The sequence below is a fragment of the Heterocephalus glaber genome, unplaced genomic scaffold (assembly GCF_053883595.1).
Source record: "Heterocephalus glaber isolate CG9 unplaced genomic scaffold, H.glaber_assembly_v1.0 deba00001606, whole genome shotgun sequence".
NCBI classification, from domain to species: domain Eukaryota; kingdom Metazoa; phylum Chordata; class Mammalia; order Rodentia; family Bathyergidae; genus Heterocephalus; species Heterocephalus glaber.
Genome location: NW_028258377.1, coordinates 2,521,579 through 2,544,053, shown reverse-complemented (window position 1 = coordinate 2,544,053; position 22,475 = coordinate 2,521,579). Strand labels below are relative to the sequence as shown.

Sequence of the window (22,475 nt, the reverse complement as noted above, 5' to 3'; positions counted from 1 at the left end):
GTGTCTTAGTTACTTTCTCATTGGTGATAAAAAATACCTAACACCCACAAGTTAAAGTTGGAAAGGTTTATTTTAAGTCACAGTTTGTAGACGTTTCCTTCCGTAGTTGGGTGATTCCAAGGCAGGACAGCAGGGCAGAGGGCATCAAGGTAGGAGCCAGTAAGACTTCCTCTTTTTTTTTTTTTTTTGGTATGGGGATTGAACTCGGGTCCTTGCACTTGGGAGACAGGCAGGAGAACCACTGAGCTAAATTCCCGGCCCAACATTTTTTAAAAAATTTTTTCGTACCGGAGATCGAACTCAGGACCTTTCGCTTGTGAGGCAGGCGGCACCACTGAGCTAAATCCCTGGCCCAAGACTTCCTCTTTATTTTCCTTTTTATTCCATCCAGGCTACAAACCTATTGATTGGTGCCACTCACACCCAGGGTGGGTCTTCCCTCTTCACCAAGTCCACCACCTACACTCAGAACTGTGATAAACCACTCAGTGGAGTAATCCAGTATCACATACCCATGATGCAGCCACTCCCAAAGTGAGCACATGAGGCTTTGGGGAGGCATCATATATAAACCATAACAATTAGAAAAAATGTAAACAATTATTAATTTAAAGAAAATATTAAAGGTATTTATGGTAAGGAATTAATGTTGATTTTAAGAATGTTAAATTTTAAATTTTAAATATTACTAATTTTAAGATATTGATTTTAGGATATTAATTTTAAGAAAGTAAACCAGATAAAAATTGCAAAGTACTGTGTGAAGTTTAAGAGAGGAGCTCAGACACGTTAAGTTCTAACCTTATTCTTCAGAATTTGAATTCGCTATACAAAAGTGTTGAAAGGCATTTTACATATATGTAATGAACAATAATCATTATGTAGACTATGCACATGTGACAATATAGGCATTAGCTTTACTTTGTTTTTATTCACACAGGTAAACCTTAGACATTTTCGCAGAGGCCGGAGGAGGTCACTGGCACTTGTAGCACATACCGGCTACCTGCCTCATCAGCAGGACCCACACCATGTCCACAGGAGCACTCCACTGCACGCCAATGCCCTCTGCCACTTCCATATTGCAGCCAGTATTAACCCAGCCACAGGTAAGAAAGGAGCCCTCAAAATGGAGTTTTGAAATTGAGTGGGTTAATTCTACAATAAATAAACTATTCTTTTAGTTTTTGAATATGTCAAATTTGGAGGTGACTTTGCCAGTTTTCCTTGCATCCAGATCACTTGTTTCCATTTTTTGTTGTTATTTTGGTTGTTTTTTGCATTTTAAGGCCATGAATTGGTTTATGCATAAGATCCTGATAAGTTATTGAGACTTACTATTAGTTTATTCAAAAATTGAAATTTAAGCTATTACCTAGTAGAGGTTAATGTCACAGAAGTAGTATTTTATGATTATTTCATAGTTATTAATATAACATCAGTGTTTGACACTTGATCTTTGGACTCAGAGAGATAAGAAATTTATAAAAGTTGTAACTGGAAAAATTAAGAAACTTATTTCTGTAGTCAAATATGTATTAGTAGACTGAAAGTTCTAAATATCTGAGTCTCTGAATTTGGAGATTGAAGTCTTTATCACTTTAGTAAATATTTTCTGTGAGTATAAAACCCAGTGATCACAATTGAGACATTCAAAATAGAACCTTGTAATATTTCTTGAAAAAAATTTTAAAATATTTACACATAAATGCTATCTGTAAAGAAGTGACAGGAATTAAGATGAGCTAGAGGTCAAATTTCATGCAGTGTTTCTGTTGGTAGACAACAGTAGAAAGACTACCATAGTAAGTAAATGGTCAAAGAAAAGATAAAAGAATCTTCCTCTTTTCCTTTCTGTTAGAGCAAGTTCTAATACATCCAGTCCAAGAGCTTCTGTGTATTACCTATACATACCCTAGTTTATTCTGTCTCACTTTAGTCCCTCTCACTAGAAGATAATCACTATTGATGAGTTTTTGCATCCTGTGGAATATTCTTAACTTTCAGTTAAGCATAAACTATTTCTATATAGCTGGAAATTACAGTATTGCATCCTTCAAAGTAGTAGCAGTAAGTATAGTCCAGTAGTTACTTGAGTAGAATTTTATTCATCAAAATGAGAAGTGCCCTGCAAAGTGGAAGTATAGAGGTTATTATGGTAGGAATGAAAAGTGTTTTTGATCTTTGTAGTTTTTATTTGATTGACAACAATCATAGCTCTATAAGAATTCATGGGGCCAGGGATTTAGCTCAGTGGTGCCACCACCTGCCTCACAAGCGCAAGGTCCTGAGTTCAATCCCCAGTACCAAAAAAAAAAACAATTCATGAATCAAAATATGTAAATGGGACAATATTTAATTATCTTTATTAAAAATTATATAAACCTGCTCTTCCTCAGACAAAGGTCTACTATCTCAAATCTATAAAGAACTTAAAAAGATCAGACCTCCCAAATTTAAAGACCCAATCTGAAAATGGGCATCTGAAATGAACAGACATTTCTCAGACAAGGAAGTAGAAACAGCAAATAAATACATGAAAAAATGTTCAACATCACTGGTCATTTGAGAGATGCAAATGAAAACAACACTGAGATTCCACTTCACTCCAGAAAGAATGGCTGCTATCATGAAATCAACCAATAACAAATGCTGGTGGGGCTGTGGGGAAAGAAGAACCCTGCTCCACTGCTGGTGGGAGTGTAAACTGATGCAACCACTGTGGAGATCAGTATGGAGATACCTCAAAGAACTAGGACTGGAAGTCCCGTTTGACCCCGCTATTCCACTGCTGGGGATCTTCCCCAAAGAATTAAAAGAATCATACCACAGTGATATATGTGCGCCCATGTTCATAGCAGCACAGTTTGTAATAGCTAAAACTTGGAAACAGCCCAAATGCCCATCAACTGGAGACTGGATCAAGAAAATGTGGGTTTTTTTATAAAATGGAGTACTACTCAGCCATCAAAAATGAGAAATTAGAGACATTTATAGCTAAGTGGATGCACATTGAGGCAATACTCTTAAGTAAAATAAATAGGACACACATGAATAAATTCCGAATAGTTTCTCTGGTGTGAGAAACAAAGTGTAAATAAGGACTAGATGTATAATAGGTAATTTGAAATAGGAAGCAAAGGGGCAAAGGGGAAGGAAGTGGGAGAGCTAGGGGAAAGGATAGAAGAGAATGGGATTAATATGAGAAAATGGAAAAATAGGAACAAAATATTTGTAAATAGGGAGGAATGGAGGGGTTGAAGAGAGTGCTGGACAAGGGTGAAAAATAAGAACCAAGAGAGACTATGTAAAGGTGCAAATTTCCAATGATGAATGTCATTATATTGTATATCTAAAATGTACCAATGATTAGAATGAATAATCGATAATGTAAAATAGGAAGAAAAGGTCCAAAGGGGTAGGGGTAGTGGGAGGGGCAAGGGAAAGGAAAGAAGGGAAAGGAAAAAATGCTGAGAAATGGAAAAAATGGAAATAAAGTCTTTGTAAATAGGGAAGGGTGGAGGATGTGAAGGGAGGGCTAGGAATGGGGAAAAAATAAGAACCAAGATGCATTATATAAAGGTACAATTCCCAATGAGAAATGTAATTGTGTTGTATACCTACAATGTACCAATAAAAGAATTTAATTTAAAAAATTATATAAGCTTGGGAAAGATCATCACCTTTATCAAAAACATGTATCAACAGTAATTACAGTACAACTTACCTGTAAGACCAGTGGAATAATTTTGAAGGTTCCTGCTGAGTAATGACAGTATTGGAATGGAAGTAGCTCATTGTTAGAACAGTTGCCTTGCAAGTGTGAGGAACCAGGTTGAACCCTCAGCATCACAAAATATAAAAGAAAAAAAATAAAGGACAGCATTATGAGAATAAACAAAGCTTGAAGTACATTAATGTAAAAAGGTTAGGGATTACTGAGAAAGGAGCCCTAAATTCCAGTGTGGCTTCTCCTTGACTAGTTTCCCATATGAAAAACTCTAAAACTTTTCTTTGAAGAATAGCCCACTAAAGAAAATGCAGAGCGAATCAAAATGAAATAATGTTAGCATCTAGAATGGCCTCTATGAGGAATTCTTTCTCCTTCATTTGATCTGTTGGAATGATGTTTTTAGATATCTATCTTTTTTTCTGTGTGTTTGTGTGTGTGTGTGTGTGTGTGTGTGTCTGTCTGTCTGTCTGTCTGTCTTTGAGTCAGGATCTCATTATGCAGTTCAGGTTGGTCTTGAATTCACCCAGGCAAGATTTGAACTTAAGGCATTCCTCCTGCCTCAGCCTCCTAAGTGCTGGGATTACAGACAGGCTCCACCATGCCTGGCCCTAGATGATGTATTTCTTAAGCACAGCTCTTAGATATATTTTCGTTTATTTCTCTGTCAGTGGGAATAGCCATTGGAGAGGAGCTCCTAAGAACATGCTCTTTCAGTTCTAGTTTCTGGATTATTCCCATGCAAATGTCATTGTACATGTACCATCTCCACACAAGGAGTGTAAACAGTATGTACTACAAATATGTACTAATAAATTTTTTAAATGGCATTAATCAAATTCTTTGAGTGAGGTTGGACACAAAAGAGTTTTTAGTTTCCTTTTAGTTAGAATGCTTCTGGCAAAAGCCATACTCCTTCTTGTGTACTTAACAGTCAGGCTGTGGTCTTCTGAAAGAATTGCTGATTTCATCTGCGTTGATCATAAGTCAAATATGAGAAAATCTTACCCATGGCTTCTTGAAGTATCCTCTCAAACCCTGGCACTGCTTTGTATCCATCCAGAAACAGTAAGATTGGCAGTTCAACCTTTCAAGGTTCTTATTAAATGTTTGATCTATGCCAGTGTAGGAACTAGAGGTACAGTAGCAATCAATAAGGTATCAGCTTGCTCTTGTGAAATACGTAATCAGGTAGTGGATAAATAAACATTTATCAAATAATTGTTCTAAGAAATATACAGGTAATAGATAGCAGCTATTAGATTAGATATATTAGAACTTGCTTCTAGTAGAAGAGACAGGAGAAAGATTCTTTTATCTTCTTTACTATTTATCTCATAGTATTCTTTCAATTGGTGTCTAAAAATAGGCACATTGTATGAACTGATAATTTATAATACTCTTAAAAAGTAGAATTATTTTGGAATAAATTGTTTATATTCCTTGAATTCACTCCAGCCTTTGCACTTCAGCATATATCAACATGGTTGAGTTTTGATCTAATATGATAGAGTTGAACTTTTCTTTACCTCTAGTAGTTAGGGATTATCATTTGTAATAGCTGACTAGATATGTACCTCACTATCCTTAATTTAGCAGTTTTATCAAGTATGATACTAAGGAACGATTTCTTTTTAGCTGTGATCTCTCTTGATTTTTTTCCATGTACATGAAAAGGGAACCTCAATTTCTTACCTTCTAACATCAATCTTGATGCTAATAAATATGCAGTAACCTATCTTAGATGGGTAGATCATTAAAGAAGTTAATATGTCAGTCTGTTAAGTTAAAAAATTGTTGCTATAGAGAGGTATATGTCACTAGTTCCTTTGACTTTAATGATGATGGTATTTTCCACTGTATGTTTTTATTTTTACCAAAATATGTTAAGACATTCCTTTTAGCATATCTAGGATTATAGAAATGTTTCTTCATGAGAAGTTTTTCAGGATTAAAGAAAACATATACAGTGGCACCTCAGTTCACAAACTTTAATTCTCTCCATGATTCTGGCTGCAGATTTCATCCCATGATTCTGGGTGCAACATGGAACAAATTTTGTGACCAGAATCGTGGAAAGACTTAAGTTAGTGAACTGAGGTACCACTGTATAGTTAAATTACACTGATGACTCAAAATGTATAATTTTAACTCCTCTGTAATAAGTAGGTTAAATTTAATACTTAAATCTCTTACTATTAATAATAGTGGCAAACATCTTATTGGAAATTTATTTGCAGGTAAAATAAAATATGTATTTTAGAAGTTTAAAGATAAATGTAGTATGTATAAATTTATCCATACCCATAGAACATAAACTGTAAGCTAAACCTTGGACTCTGGATGGTAGTGATGAGTGAGTGTAGGCTTATCAGTTGTGACAGTATATTGCTGATGGGTGTACTTTTTAAAATCTGTTTATTTTTGAGACAGGGTCTCACTTTAAAGTCATGGCTGGCCTTGAACTCACTATGTACCCTAGGCTGGTGTTAAATATGTGGTGATCCTCTTCTGTCAGCCTTCTGAGTGCTGGGATCACAGGCATGCACCACCATGCCCAGTTAAAATCTACTTTTTAAAAGAAAAGATAAATCCCCTGAATTATCTGTTCATACAATGTACCTGTTGTTTGACACGAGTAGAAAAAATTCCATGAGATAGATAGTAAAGGAGAAGATTCAAAAATACCTTTCTTCTGTCCCTTCTATTAGAGGCAAGTTCTAATGTATCCAATCTAAGAGCTGCTGTTTATTATGTGTGTGTTCCTTAGTATAATTATTTGATGAATGTTTATCCCCTGCCCAATTATATATTTCACAAGCACAAGCTGATTGCCTCTGTGGAGGTGGGATGTCACAGTGGGGAGGTGTGGCACATGAGCGGGAACAGAGTGTGTGATTGTTGCTTACCTTTCAGTTGTTCTGTGAACTTAAATCTACTCTAAAAACTAATGTTGAAAAACTCAAAATATTTAGTTAAATTAAAAAGTAGGAAAATTCTTTCCCCGACAAAAGATAATTATGTAATAGATAATAATGAAAATAGTATGCTAGAATGGTGAAAATTTAAATTTTATAATCTTTTCTTTGTAGATATTCCACTTCTTCCATCTATTTCATCTCTGAGTTTAAGTGAAAATGAAGACAAGAGTGGGCCTTTTGTGGTACATTGGTTAAACAACAAAGAGCTGCACTTTACTTTGTCCATGGAAGTCTTTATACAGCAACTTAGAAAAAGTTTTGAACAACCATCTTCTGAAACCAGTGCAGAAGACTCTAATCAAGCAGATGTAAAATCTGATGAAGGTAAACCTTTAAAAAGAATAAAAGTTCGGAGGTTTTGTTCAAATATCAGCAGTTTTTATGTTAGGATAAAACTTTTCAGAACAAAAAATTGCAATGAGATAATGCAAATATGAATTAGCTCATTTAATAATCTGATATAGCCGGCCAGGGATTTAGCTCAATGGTTCTGCCACCTTCCTCGCAAGCACAAGGACCCGAGTTTGATCCCCAGTCCCCCCCAAAAAGTCTGATAAAGTTATTCCTGTTCCAAGTAGATTTTTTCCATATGGAGATTCAAGAACTCAGGGCTCTCCTTCCTTATGGTTTTATAAGCTCCAGGACCTTGTTCTTTTTATTTATTATTTTTTTTTGGTACCAGGATTGAACTCAGGATCTCTCATTTGCCAGGCAGGCAAGAAGACATTGGGCTGCATCCCCGCCCCAGGATCTTCTTCTTAAATGACTTTCTGTTGATTTGCAATATTCGCATTTCCTGGGAGCTCTTTAGAAATGTGTAATTGCAGGCTCCACACAGATCTACTCAGCAGGTCTACTCAGTATTACAATATAATAGATTTTCTAGGTGATATCTATGTACATTGAAGGACCTTAAACTCATCTGCATTCAGCTTTGCCTTTGGTGTAGAGAGAGGAGGAGGAGTAACTGTTTCTAAGCCTTGACTCAGAACTGATATGTATCCTTCCATTCACATTGCATTGGTACCAAATAGTCACAGAGCCCTATATGGTCCTCATCTAGATAGCCTCTCTGAGGTAAAGACTCGGAAATATCAAGCTGCGGTGTGTGGGTGATCATCTCTGTTAAAGTGTGTGACTCATAGATGAGTTGGATTTTTAAAAGTCTTGTTTTAATTGCAAGAGTTTGTTATCATTAAATAAGAGCTATACAGAAAGGGGTAAAGTTTCTATGTGGTTATGTTTGGTGAGTGTTCTTCCAGATTGCTTTCTTTTCTGTGAACATGAGTATACAGAAGTTATAGTATAGGTATTCATTTTTATACAAAAGTAATGTCCTACAACTTGTTTAAATCAAATAGTGGGGAGTTTTCCATCTTATAATCTTTAATATTCCATGTCCAAGAGAAACCTTCAATTCCTCTATTGATAGACATTTAAGTTGATTTAAAATAGCCTTTTCATTATACTAATATTGGTACCATGACACATCTTTTCATCTTTGTGTGATGTTTTCTGTAGCATACCTAGCATACATGAAATTACCAGTGAGTATATAGGTTTTAAATATCAACAAGTGACAAATCGCCCACCAGTAAGTTTTTACTTTCTCCAAGTTTAAATACTCTTTTTAACACTAAATCTTTTCCTTATATAACTTTCTTGCCAGTTGACAAGGAGAAAATGGCATCTGTTTTACTTTGTATTTTCTTGACACAAATTGAACAGAATGAGTGGATATCTTTTAATTAATATCTTCTGTGGCTGGCTCTTCATATCCTCCTTTGACTTATTTTTCTGTTTTTCTTTTTTCTTACAGATTTGAGTGTCTTGACTTGCTGTTTTTTAATCTGATGAGCAGTCAAAACATTTTTTAAATGTCTCTTTTAAGAAAGGCTTTATATTCCTAAACAAGAGTTGAGGGAAAGGTATAAAGATTGGGATTTTTTTTTTTTTTTTGTACTGGGGATTGAACTCGGGACATTGCGCTTCTGAGCCAGGTGGCGGAACCACTGAGCTAAATCCCTGGCCCCAAGATGGGGATTTTTTTAAAGAGGTGTGATAATATATTTTTACCTAGATTAATAAATCATTATATAAATTTTTAAAAATTTTATAAAGCTATTTCTTAGTTTGTAGTAATAGCTTGATTGTATTTATTTGTATTCATTCTTTTCCTTATAGAAATGGATGACAGTGTTGATGATTTGAACATAAATCATGAAAAGAAGGAATTGGGTGGAGATAAAATGGTACCAAACTCAAGTTTTGCACCATTACCATCAGCTGCCATTGATCATCAGATCGAAGTGCTCCTGTCTGAATGGAGTAAAAATGCAGACATGCTTTTCAGTATTCATCCCATGGATGGTTCTTTACTAGTTTGGCATGTAGATTGGCTGGATGAATACCAGCCTAGTATGTTTCGTCAAGTACAGGTACTATTATTATGATCTTTATAGAGTTACTTCCTGTTTGGGTACTGTTTGTAATATCTCTGTATAATTCATATATTCTAATACTCAGTTTCTTAATTTTAGGTGTCCTTTGTTTCCAGAATTCCTGTAGCTTTCCCTACAGGTGATGCAAACTCTCTCTGTAAAAGCATTGTAATGTATGCCTGTACCAAGAATGTTGACTTGGCTATTCAGCAAGGGAAACAAAAACCTTCTGGTCTCACTCGTTCTACATCAATGCTTATCTCTTCTGGACACAGTAAATCATCTAATAGTTTAAAATTAAGTATTTTTACTCCTAATGTTATGATGATTTCAAAGCATGCTGATGGTTCTCTGAATCAGTGGCTGGTCAGTTTTGCTGAGGAATCTGCTTTTTCTACAGTTCTTAGTATTTCTCACAAATCCAGATATTGTGGTCATCGTTTTCATCTGAATGATTTAGCTTGCCACTCAGTATTACCATTATTACTGACAACATCACACCATAACGCATTAAGGACACCAGATGATGATAACCAAAAGCAACCTCATGATATTATAAATATTGAAGAATGTTCTTTGACACAACAAAGTAAAAGTACCATTGATATGGCATTTCAGGATCCCAATGCAGTTTATAGTGAGCTTATTCTTTGGAGGGTTGACCCTGTCGGGCCACTGTCTTTTTCTGGAGGAGTGTCTGAGCTTGCCCGGATTAATTCTCTTCACGTTTCTGCCTTTTCCAATGTGGCATGGCTCCCTGCTCTTATACCCAGTTACTGTCTAGGTAAGCATTCTGATTTTTAGTTTAGTAATTTCAATTTTCTGACATTATTACTAAAAGGTTATATTTTAAATGTTTGAAAATTCATTATAGGTGCATACTGCAACTCTCCTAGTGCGTGCTTTGTAGCTAGTGATGGACAATATCTGAGGTTATATGAAGCAGTTATTGATGCCAAAAAACTTTTATATGAGCTTTCAAACCCTGAAATTTCTGTAAGTATTGGCTTTTAAAATGGTTGAAGTATTTATTCGGTATTTTTAGGTATAGTACTTAATCTATACTTACTTGGCATTTACTAGAATCACGATACATAATTTGTAATAAACATGTTTCTTATTTTTTCGTATTTGTATTGTACCTTTACAGTTATTTTAAGCTAAAGAAACCATTTCATTTATTGAAAAAGTAGAGCCTAGGGAGGGGACATGGCTTATGGTCAAGCACGTGCCTAGCATGTGTGAGGGTCTTGGTTCAGTCCTTGGCACCCCTCAGAAAAATAGTCTGTTCTTTTATATGTTCCTGTGATACTTCTTGGCTAATAAATAAATAAGAACTACTGCTAGAGTAGTATGGAAGTTATGTTGGTTCATCTGTACTTTTTTTTTCTAGGTATGGGTGGTTGAAGTAACAGGAACAAAGTTTGAATCTTAAACCAAAACAAAAAAAATTCCTCAACTTGGGTGTTCAGGCAGAGCTCCTATTAATACTATTGTAAAGCTTTTGCCTTATGAGGGGCATACTTCTTCAAAGCCTAATAGAAGCCTACTACCTACATTGTCTCTGCACTTCCAGCAAACAAACATTTCTGCCGTTTTTGCCTTTGATGTGTATTCTGAGGTAGCCTTTAGCTCTATTTGATCTTCCTGTTTAGGAGATTCTAGCCATCTTCTCAGTTTTCAATTAATATTTTTATTAAGTCTCAGCTTACAGAGTTGGATAGATTCAGTGGTCTGTTTTAATCCTATTTTCTTCCTCAGCTATTTTTAATGCGTGATTTTGCAGAACACAAAGTTTCCCAAAATACACATAATGTATTGTAGTAGAAGTACATATTTTTATCAAGGGGTCTTCTTTTTATCAGGCATTATTATAACTGTTAAGAATTTAGATGTGAACAAAACAGACAGAAATCAGTACCATAGATTTCTGTGGAGGGGAGATATGGTGGTAAAAGACAGTTAAAACATATTAAGAAATACTACAGAGAGGGCTGGGGATTTTGCTCAGTGGTTTTGCCACCTGCTGTGCAAGCTCAAGGACCCAAGTTCGATCCCTGGTACCAAAAAAAAAAAAAAAAAAGAAATACTACTGAAAAACAGTGTTGCAAAAGAAGTAGGGTGTGCCAAGCAAACTATGAATCACAGAAAACATCACAGAAAAGGGAACATTTGAGTAAACACTGGAAGGAGGGGAGGGATTTAGATGTGTAGGTAAACGAAGAGTCATCTAGGAGTAGGGATAGCCATTTAAAGACTCTGAAGCCACTGTATGTTGATTGCATAAAGGGAAAACAAGATCATTACAGATCCCTGTAGTAACTTTGGCTCTTACTCTGAATAATGTGGAAAGCATTAAAGAAAATGATAGTATGATATAATTTGACTGAGTTATGTTTTTATTGGGTAATTCTGGAGGTTACATAGATTATAAATGGGAAGTGTAACCAGAGAGACCAATTGAAGAGGCCAGTGTAGTAGTCCAAGAGAGAGACAAAGGTATTAAGAGGTAATAAGAGATAATTGGCCAAATTCTGAGTATGTTTTGAGCATTGAATAGTCATGATTGAACTGGATATGGAATGTGTATGGGAAAAAAGAGGATTGCTCTTATGGATTGTGGGTAGGTATTAGGTAAAGTAGAATTACCATGAGCCGAAATGAAAAAGATTGTAAAATTAGTAGGTTTTGAGGGCTAGGTGAACTGAAGAGGTTGTTTGGATAGGTTAATTTAGAGAGATGCCTGTTTGACATCCAAGACACCCCGTAGGTTAGTCTCTGAAGTTTAGAAGGAACTGTGGTTTAAAGATGTAAAATAGGGAGTTGTCAACAGATAAATTTAAATTTGCAAAGAGGATATTGTGGAGGGAGTATAATTAGAAAACAAAAGTGTTACAAGTCTTGAATGCCAGAGCATTCCATTCTTAAAAATTGTGTGAATGCAGTGTGTAATAGAAGCCAAATGAAGAAAGTATTTTAAGAAGGGAGAAATCACCAGGCTCACATGCTGCTGATAGAGCAAGTATGATAAAGATTGAGAAATGATTATTGACTATAACAATGTGAATTTGACTAGAGCATTTAAGCCATGAGTAAATCAGTGAATCAGCCTATATAGTTTGTCAACTTGTTTCTTTAGCGGTATCTTTCCTAGCTCAAAATTAATACTTAAAAATCACTGCTTCTTCAGGGATTTAACTCAGTGGCACCGCACCTGCCTTGCAAGCGCAAGGTCGTGAGTTTGATCCCTGGTACCAAAACAAAAATTACTGTTTCTTAGAAAATACCCAGGAAGTTTAAGTCAGTCTTTCACATTCATGGGTAGTAAATATTTTTCTCTCTTAGCAGTGACCAAGTATTACTTTTGTTTTTCTCTGTACCAATTGAGCTGTAACTTTTACTCATTTTTATGTAATCTCCATTGAGTTAAAATCCTAGAATGTTTATAGTTGAAAAGGGCTGGGCCAGGGATTTAGCTCAGTGGTTCTGCAGTTTGCCTCACAAGTGCAAGGTCCCGAGTTCAAGTTTGATCCCTGTACAAAAAAAAAAGAAAAGGGGGCCAGGGATTTAGCTAGTGGCACCGTGCCTCCCTTGCAAGCGCAAGGTTCTGAGTTCGGTCCCCAGTACCCCTCCTAAAAGAAAAGGGCTGTATTTAGCCCCTTCCTTGAACTTAATTATTTATCTGTTATGCTTGAACTTTCATGTTATTTGCTCGTAATTGCTTTTGAATTTAATTGTTTAGTAAAGGAAATACTAATTTTTTTTTAAAACAGAAATATGTTGGTGAAGTGTTTAACATCGTCAGTCAACAGTCAACAGCCAGGCCAGGATGTATTATCGCATTAGATCCCATTACTAAACTTGTAAGTATTTTTCTGTTACTTAGCATGAGGTAAATATCACGTATGTCAACTTATGTTGGTATTTGTTTACATTCAGCATGGCAGAAAAACTCAGCTGCTTCATGTTTTTCAAGAAGACTTTATTCTGAATGACCTTGAAAAGAAGAGTTTTGGAAAAGACTGCATTTTATCCAGTACAGGTAAAGAATTTTTTATGTAATGAGAAATATAATGTAGAATATGTTAGGCAGTTACTTAGAATGAACTGATAGGTTTCACATTGTCTGTTTAACTTAAAATTGTTCCATTTGGATTTGTGATATTACTTATCATAAAACATTGGCCTTTTCTGTACCTACTTATTCTGAGACAGAATGTTGGTGTGTTGCACAGGCTGGCCTCTGACTCCTGGGCTCCTGTGATCCCCCTGTCTGTTTCCCACATAGCTGGCACTATACGCATGTGCGCATGTGCTACCTCTTGAGGCTCTTCCTCGCCCTCCCTTCTCTCTTCTTTTTCTTTTCCAGTGCTGGAGATTGAACCTTATGTATGTAAGGCAAACTCTTTACCACTGAACTGTATCCCCATCCCTGTATTTTTATTATTTGCAAGGAAAAAGATTAAAAAAAAAATTAAAGGATTTTCTCAGTTACATTTTTTTGAAAAACAATAGAAATGTTTTATAATCAGTGTGTAAATGCTGTTTACATCAGTGGGTTCCTACCTTATTGATGTAGATAACTTGGACCCTTGGCCATTTAGAGATTCATAATTTAAAGAAGTAGCTTAAAATATTAAGTTATAAAGTCCTTAATTTATAAACCAAATATCTTAATTAAAGCTTTTATAGTACAAGTTTAAATTTTTTATTGAACTCTACTACCCAAGTTTAAGTATTAATTTGTATGAAATAAGATAGAGCTAAAACTTCTTAGTTATCAGTTTCAGTTACAGAATCAAACTAAACTCAGAAATAACTATCCTGAAAACTAAAAACCATAAAGCAACTTTGCACTGTGTCAGTACTTTTATGTTGTGAATCCAGTTTCTTACCATTGCTTTTACTTAGCCTTCTGTCACTTTCTCTGGGATTTCATAAATTGTACACTTACATTTCATTCATGTGCTTTTTGTAATTCTGACTGTGATGGAACTATGCTAAAAATGGGGAATAAAGATGTCAGATATAGCACAGAGGATTATTTATATAAATAAAAATGTTCTTTATATTGAACTACTAAGAGTGTTAATGTTAACAATTCAGATTTCTTTAAATTAAAAATTTTAGAGAAAGAAATTTTTGTGCTGCAGGTTGAATTATTTCTGAGTTCATCTTTCTAACATTTTCTTTTCTAAAATTCTTTTTAAGAATTCATCTAATATTTCCAGGAAATTGCAAATGATTTTGGCTCAAACTATTAAGTTTCTCAGAAAAAACCCGAGGAGTTATGGTGTTATCTTCTTTGGCTCAATGCTCAAGAAGAAAAATGTTTTTCAGATATTATTATTGAGGCTATCTTTCTTTTGTTTTTTTTTTTTGATTGTTTAACTGATTTTAATAATGATGTAAGCCCCTAGAATTGGTATAATCATTATGCAAAATACATAAATGAATACTGTCTTCTTTTAAAAATATAAAACAAATAAGCAAGACATGTGAAAATAGGTGAGTTTCCACTAAATATTAAATGAAAACTTTAAAAAAAGAAAGTTTTCCTTTCCATGTCATTTGAAGAAGGGAAATTATCATTTTAAACAATATGAAAGTTTGTTAAACAAATTTATAAAGGTATTATAAAATGTTTAATTTTCATCAGCTTCAAGGTTTATGTTACTGCCGAATTTTGCATATAACTGAACTTTCAAATCTGCTAACACCCGCTGAATTGATTCTACTCTGGATTCTAAGGCAACAGTTTCTTCTTGCACATTTTTCCTTTGCTTCTTCTAACATGTCTTGTGTTTCTTATTGAGAATGGCTAATGAAAACGTCACCAATCTGGTAAGATATCATTAAGCAGTCATCATCTGCGAGCATGATGTCGTCACAAGCATCTTCTAAATTCTGGAGTTGTTTCTTTTTTACTTCTATTTCTTCCTTTAGCTCTGTTATTCTACTCGTATTCCGCGCAAATTTATTTATCTTTTGTTGATCTTCGAAAGTAACATTGACATCTTCTGCAGCAATTTCATGTATTGCCTGAAAATACATATTAAAAAGATGCGCTGAGTTTGATCCCCAGCTGAGCTTCTCGCCAGCTAAGTCACTACACCACTAGCAATCGCTGAGTCCAAGTTTCTCCATCCTCCATGGACTCACGGAGGACGCAGGGGCTGAGGACCGACCCGGGTCGGGTGCGCGCAGGATGCGGGGCCTGCATGCCCCGGCCTCCGGCTCCTCCAGCAGAGGTGGCCCCGAGCCCCTGAGGGTCCCGTCCCCGTGGGGAGGCCCACTGAGACACCGGGACGCCGGCGCCGCGGAGGTGCCTGCGGGGTCTGGGGGTCCAGGGCCTCGGCCGGCTGGCTCGCTTCTGACCCCCCCGCGGCCCAGCCCAGCCTCCTCCCGTGCCCCTGTCCGGAGCGCCCGGGGCTATCTTTGTTAATAGTGAAATGATAAGAAATAGGACTGATTTATCCCTTTTTCTCTTAGTGTAATTCCTTGTTCTTTCTTTCCTCTTAATTCTTGTAATTTGACCATACTCTTATAATTTGGCCTAACTCATTTAGGCCATATTATCAAAGTTATTTTTTCATTTAGCTATGGTTATCTTTCTTATATTCCTTTGAAAAATTTTTTCCTGTGCAAATTTAAAACAGGAAAATCTTGGTTTGGAAAAAGTCCTAGTAATAGTTGCTTTCTGTTTTTATATAGTCTATGATTTATATATGTTAATGTAATTTTTATTTCTATTTTATATAATGTATATTTTTACATAATTTTGTATAATGCATATTTATACATAATTTGGAATATGCAGAATAGCTTATGAAAATTTGGGTGAAAATTTGTTAAAATTTGGGTAAAATTTGTTAAAAAGACAATAATGAACCACCGATTTTAAAAAGATGCACTCGTTTTGAGCATCTTAGGTGCTCTTTAAACTTGTAGTGTGGACTAAGAAAAATCTTCTTGACTAATATGTTGGAATATGAGTAATTATATTTTAGTTATTCCACAAGCATCATTTATAGGTCATTTTTATTTTGGAGCTTAATTTGAAAGATTTTGGCAACATGATATCATTATTGACTTAAAGTATGTATCACATAGTTTCTGCTCAGAAATTTCCCACTAAATGTGATATGTTCTATGTGGACATTTCATAGTGGTGACTGTGCTATATGACTTCTTAAGCCTATGATTTAAAAAATAAAATTTAAGCATGGGATGCACATCATTGTTAAAATTTTAAGTTACAAATTCATGTGCTGAAGAAGGTGAGTGCTTTCTGTAATATCACTTTGGATTTTTTTGGTACTGGGGATCAAACCCAGGATCTCACGCTTGCCAGGCAGGTGTTGTGCTGCTGAGCTAAATCCCCGGCCTGTAGTATCACTTTGCACTTGGAACCCTAGATTAAAAACTCTAAATACTCTCTCTCTTAAAAGTTCAGTTATTTAACTTGGTATTTTTAGTAAGTTGTATCACTTTTCTCTGTTAACAATAAAAAATACCATTAATATCAACAGGTAGCTCGCCTAATGGATTTTCTGAAAAGTTCTACTTAGTTGTAATAGAGTGCACTCAAGAGAGTCGTTCATTGTTGCACATGTGGAATTTACATTTAAAGTCAGTTCCTGTATCATTGGGTGAGTCATTATTGTTTTTGTTTTTTTCTGGTAACTCTTAAGTAGGCCTAAATATTAACAAATTATATGTGATTGGAGAATTCAGGGCATATTTCTTGAAGCTGTTCTTATATAATGGTGATAATTATTATTTTATTCAGTTAATGCAAAATGATTCGTTTTCTTGCTGTAAAGAATGATATTACTACATTGCCATTGCATCTTTTATAAGGCAGTTTTGGATTTTTAAAATGTAGTAGTTTTATTATTTATAGGGTCCTTTCCTAGTTTTTTATTTTCTTAATGTTTTTTAGATGAAAAAATAGATACAAAAATATCTGAAGCAGTTGGGCAGCCAGAAGAACATTATTCTTCTCCAGAGAAGATTCCGTCTCCTTTTTCACAGAAGTATCAGGCTTGCAGAGCAAATCTTCAGAGCACCAGCAAATTGTCTCTGTTTTCAGAAATGGTGTACAGCCAAGAGCTGCATTTGCCAGAAGGAGTTGAGATAATAAGTGTTAAGCCATCCGCAGGTTTGTAAATTTTATGGAAAGAGAATTTTAATCCATGAGTGCTTACCAGATATTTTAAAAATAGGTATTAGAACTACCTGTAAATGTACGTAGAAGCAGAAATGGAAATAATTTTATTTAAGTACCCTAAATTGAAGACTTCAGTTTCTCATTATGCTTTCAAATTACTCTGATAGTTCTGAGCCAGCTCTGTTCTTATTACTGATTTCAAAACAATTCTGTTGTTATTTTGGGAAAAGTTTCTAGAGTGGAGATTGTAACTAAGTTGAACTTTATTTGGCAGCTTCCATAGTAGTGGTAGTGTTGCCTGGAGCCATGTGCACCTGGAGCCATGTGCTAAGAATGAATAAATGTGTGGTACCTGCTCTATATTTATCATCCTTATTTTCTGGCATATTTTCAAAATGTAGTTTCCAGATGAGCAGCTTCAGCATCCCCTGAACTTGTTGGAAATAAAAATTCTTGGTTGCACCCCAGTCACTGATTCACAGGCTCTGGGGTAGGGCTAGTAATCTGAGCTAATAAGCCTTCCAGGTGATTCTCGTGTGCTTACCAGGAATACCAAGACAGAAATTTTTATGTATTTATCTGTATCTTTTATAAATCAGTCAGTCCTTTCATTGTCATAGTCAAAGTGTGGCTTTTTGTTATAAGTCTGGAGTAGAAGGCAGTAGTCTGTTCTAACAATTGCTCTGAGCGATTCTCATGTGCATGAATGATCAAGAACCAGTATCAGAAAAAAAAAAAAAAGAACCAGTATCAAGAATACCAATACAACATCCATCTTTTTGTCACTAATTCTTTCATTTCATGATCAAAAATGTGTTTTTGTTTGTTATTATTTCTCTGTCATTTTTTTGACTGATTACTTTGCACACTTTTCAGTTTCCCTTGTTGTCAAGTACGTTCTTTTCAGAATTGTGCAGTTTACAAAAGTTGGGGATATTAACAGTATTCTGATGTTTACATTCTGCTTCTTTGTATGTTTTAATTTTTAAAATTTCAATGTAAGGAAAATTTAAAGTTTGAAAAATAATAACTTTTGCATTGACAGAATTTGAGGAGCTGTTATTATTGGCCAGAACAGCACAGTCTTTGTAACTGAACTTAAATTAAAATAACATGGCAAATACAGAAAACCCAAAGACATTTATCAAGATAACACTATTATTTAACTTTGGCCTAAGTTCTTTGAAAGAAGTCCTAAGCAAAAAGAGATTTGCTTGACAAAAAATGTAGCATATGGTGAAAGCTGGTTTTCTAGTTCTGTTTTTTTTTTTTTTTTAAGAAGTATTGTTGGAAAGGATAAGAACTTTATTCTTTAGTTCAGAGAAACTAATGGATGATGTCAGTTTTATCATTTTGTCATGTTGCTGTATTCCTTGAGGGCTTTTAAAAACGAAACCTGTAATAATTACAGTGAAATTTACCCTTTTTTTGGTACCGGGAATTGAACTAGGGTCCTTGGGCTTGCGCAGCAGGCAGTGAAACCACTGAGCTAAATCCCCGACCCCTGAAATTTACTTTTAAAATGTGATAAAATTTCCTATATAATGTGTTCACATTGTAATTAGTAGTTCATGTGTAATAGTTTAGGCAGAAGCCAATAAACTGTAAATCACCCACTTGTTGTAAATGTTTGAATGAAACACAGCCTTACTTGTTTGCTATTGTATGTACGTGCTTGGTCCTACACTTGCAGAGTTGAATAGTTGCAACAAAGACCCTGTGGTGTTGGTAAAGCCTAAAATAGTTATTACTATCTGGCCCTTTAATTTTCCTGATCTCTGATTTAGAAAACTAATAGTATATGATTATTTAAATATGAGCAAATGTTAAGTTCCATTTAGGAATCTTCTAAACATCAGTTATATTAACAATACCTTAATCATTAAGGGCTCTGTAAAGTGATCACTTAGGGAAAAGTGTGGGCCATTCACATTTTATTGAAAACTGTGAAGAAGGAGCCATGGAATATTGACTGATTTTAAAAAATGTATTGATACCTTTAAAATGAGATTTTTTGGGGGGGGGTACCGGGGATTGAATTTGGGACCTTGGCACTTGCAAGGCAGGCGCCGGAACCACTGAGCTAAATCCCTGGCCCTTTAAAATGAGATTTGTAATGTATGAAACTAGCAGGGTTGTAAAATGAATGCTGGATTCAGAATCAGGGTAAGAATTCAAGTTTTCATTCTGCCTTCATCTAGTTCTTTGATTTAGGCACAAGATACTTAATATATTTGGTCAAGGGTCTTTATAAATTCAGGAATTGAAGTAAATTTTCTTAGTATCCTTTCAGCTCTAGGTTTCTGTGATACCTTTTTATATACCTTTTTGTGTCATTATAAGCATTTTATTGTTCTAGTTCATCTTTAAACTGATACAGACTGTCATGTTCTTACTAGCAGTTGATAAAAATGGATTAAAACCTTTAATACATAAAAACACACGTGATTAACCAAACTTGACATTGTGTTAATGGATTATTTTTCTTTTAGGACATCTGAGTAGTTCTTCTCTATATCCTGTGTGCAGTGCTCCTTATTTATTGGCAACTTCATGCTCAGATGAAAAAGTAAGATTTTGGAGATGCAGAGTAACAGATGGAGAATCTACCACGTCAAAGAATGCAAAAATGGATCTTGCATACATTTGGGAAGAATGGCCATTACTTATTGAAGATGGACTCCAGAGCATTAGTAGTATAACTGTACCTGGTAGGCCTATAGAAGTTAGTTGTGCACATACAAATCGTTTAGCTGTAGCTTATAAGCAGCCTTCATTTAATAGTAGATCTTCTCAGGACTTTGTGATGCATGTAAGTATTTTTGAATGTGAATCCACAGGAGGTTCATGTTGGGTTCTTGAGCAGACAATTCATTTGGATGAGTTAAGCACAGTTTTGGATTCTGGCATTAGTATTGATAGCAATTTAGTGGCCTATAACAAACAAGAGGCATATTTGTTCAATAAAGAAAGTATCACATCCAACACAAAGCATTTAGTTCACTTAGACTGGATGTCTAGAGAAGATGGTTCTCATATTCTGACTGTAGGAATTGGGTCAAAACTTTTTATGTATGGACCCCTGTCTGGCAAGGTACAAGAACAGACTACTAAGGAAAGCCTGGCATTTCCTCTGTGGGAGAGTACTAAAATTGTGCCTCATTCTAAATTTGTGTTATTACGAAGTGTGGACTTGGTTTCTTCTGTAGAAGGCTCCCCACCTTTTCCTGTGTCTTTATCGTGGGTCAGGGATGGCATCCTTGTGGTAGGAATGGATTGTGAAATGCATGTGTATTCCCAGTGGCAGCCATCTTTGAAACAAGAACTTGTTATAACAGAGTCATACAGTGGAAGCACTCCTTCTATACCGAGTTTAATAAAACAGAGTAACTCATCAAGTTCTGGGTTACATCCTCCAAAGAAAACTCTGACTCGATCCATGACTAGTCTTGCACAGAAAATCTGTGGGAAGAAAACTGCATTTGATCTTTCAGTGGATATGGAAGATTCAGGTCTTTTTGAAGCAGCTCATACGCTTTCCCCAACTTTACCTCAGTACCATCCCTTGCAGCTTTTGGAACTCATGGATCTTGGCAAAGTTCGGAGAGCAAAGGCAATCTTGTCACATCTTGTCAAGTGCATTGCTGGGGAAGTTGTGGCTCTGAATGATGCTGAGTCCAATCATGAACGCCGTCTGAGGTCTCTCACCATCAGTGCTAGTGGAAGCACTACCAGGGATCCCCAGGCATTCAACAAAGCTGAAAATACAGATTATACAGAAATAGATTCCGTTCCTCCACTTCCTTTATATGCTTTACTTGCGGCAGATGATGATAGCTATTACTCATCTTTGGAGAAATCTAGTAATGACAGTTCCCTAAATAAATCAAACCAAATGTTGAAAGAGAATTATGATGAGCTTTTTCAGATTGCAGCTCTGATGCCTGATGTTCAAGCGTTAGAGACAGATGAAGAAAATACAAAGCCTAGAGTTATTGACCTTTCACAATACAGTCCAACTTATTTTGGACTTGAGCATGCTCAAGTTCTTTCTGGGCACTTACTTCATTCTAGTTTACCAGGCCTCAGTAGGATGGAACAGATGTCTTTGATGGCCTTGGCAGATACAATTGCAACTACAAGCACTGATATTGGAGAAAGCAGAGACAGAAGCCAAGGTAAAACTAAATTCTTGGCAGGATTGGAGTAAAAACTAATGATAATAGTTTTACTTTTTTTCATAGAAAAGAAATTTTTTTTTAAAAAATTGCTGCCTTGACAGCAAGTTTAAGTCCAATAAATAGTATCTATTCCCATAAATCATAGTACTGTGAGAAACCGCACAGACTCATTATGCTAGTCATTTGTACTGTTTGTTTTATTAAAGTTATTTTAGACACCTGAAAATAAGATAGTTTCTTTTGTTTTCCTCATGTTGTAATAATGCACTATTAAAATTATGTTTTTAAAATACTGTTTTTTAAAAAAATTAGCATTAGTATATACTCCTATGTGGAATAAGAAATATGAGCATTAGCTTAGTAATTATTAGATCTTTTCCTTATCAGAGAGCATTACTTTTCAGACTCTTGAGTTATGAACAAATTTGAATGGGGAATTCTTATTAAACCTCAAATGATGACACTATTAGGAATATGAAGTGAAAAATGCACTTCCACATTGCCAGTGTAGTCTTTTGGGCGACCAAGCTTGCAATAGTAATATAGTTTTTGCATATGTATCCAATAACTCTAGTCTGGAGGAACATTCAAATTAGCAGGTCCAGGACTGGGGATTTAGTTCAGTGGTTCCGGCGCCTGCCTCACAAGTGCAAGGTCCCAAGTTTGATCCCTGGTACCCCCCCCAAAGAAACAAAACAAAAATCTAACATGTCCAAAGGAAAAAAATAATCTCTACTAAAATAATCCCAATTGTGTATCTATAAGTAGGATGCATCCTATGAACTAAGAAAGGTAAGGAGTAAATTTGAGATAAAAATAATAAATTCTAAATTAAGGAAAAAGCTGACAATTTTCTTAATAAATACTAAGAGGATTACTAATAGATATTAATTTTGATGTGACTATGTTATTGATGTTTGGTTTTTAACTGTTCAAAGTAAAAGATGATGCCCTGCTTACTGTATAACA

At 35.3% G+C, this 22,475-nt stretch overlaps 1 protein-coding gene and 1 pseudogene across 7 annotated transcripts in view; one reads left to right on the top strand and one right to left on the bottom strand.

Annotated features, from left to right (window-relative positions):
- Dmxl1 (Dmx like 1) overlaps positions 1–22,475 on the top strand; it is a 172,223-nt gene that overhangs the window by 43,239 nt on the left and 106,509 nt on the right. For 6 of the 7 annotated variants that reach the window (XR_015444714.1, XM_004836161.4, XM_004836160.4 and 3 more), the window contains exons 9-18: positions 941–1,109; positions 6,823–7,035; positions 8,896–9,149; positions 9,252–9,936; positions 10,027–10,148; positions 12,926–13,015; positions 13,092–13,194; positions 16,685–16,804; positions 17,098–17,316; positions 19,818–21,503. Coding sequence is in view for 6 of the 7 variants with exons in the window: in XM_004836161.4 (XP_004836218.2) it covers positions 941–1,109; positions 6,823–7,035; positions 8,896–9,149; positions 9,252–9,936; positions 10,027–10,148; positions 12,926–13,015; positions 13,092–13,194; positions 16,685–16,804; positions 17,098–17,316; positions 19,818–21,503 (3,661 nt within the window). In the remaining variant the exon portion in view is untranslated. The remainder of the gene's footprint in view (positions 1–940; positions 1,110–6,822; positions 7,036–8,895; positions 9,150–9,251; positions 9,937–10,026; positions 10,149–12,925; positions 13,016–13,091; positions 13,195–16,684; positions 16,805–17,097; positions 17,317–19,817; positions 21,504–22,475) is intronic. The other variant, XM_021238196.2, reaches the window with a different exon arrangement.
- LOC101715489 (prefoldin subunit 4 pseudogene) lies at positions 14,753–15,284 on the bottom strand (annotated as a pseudogene).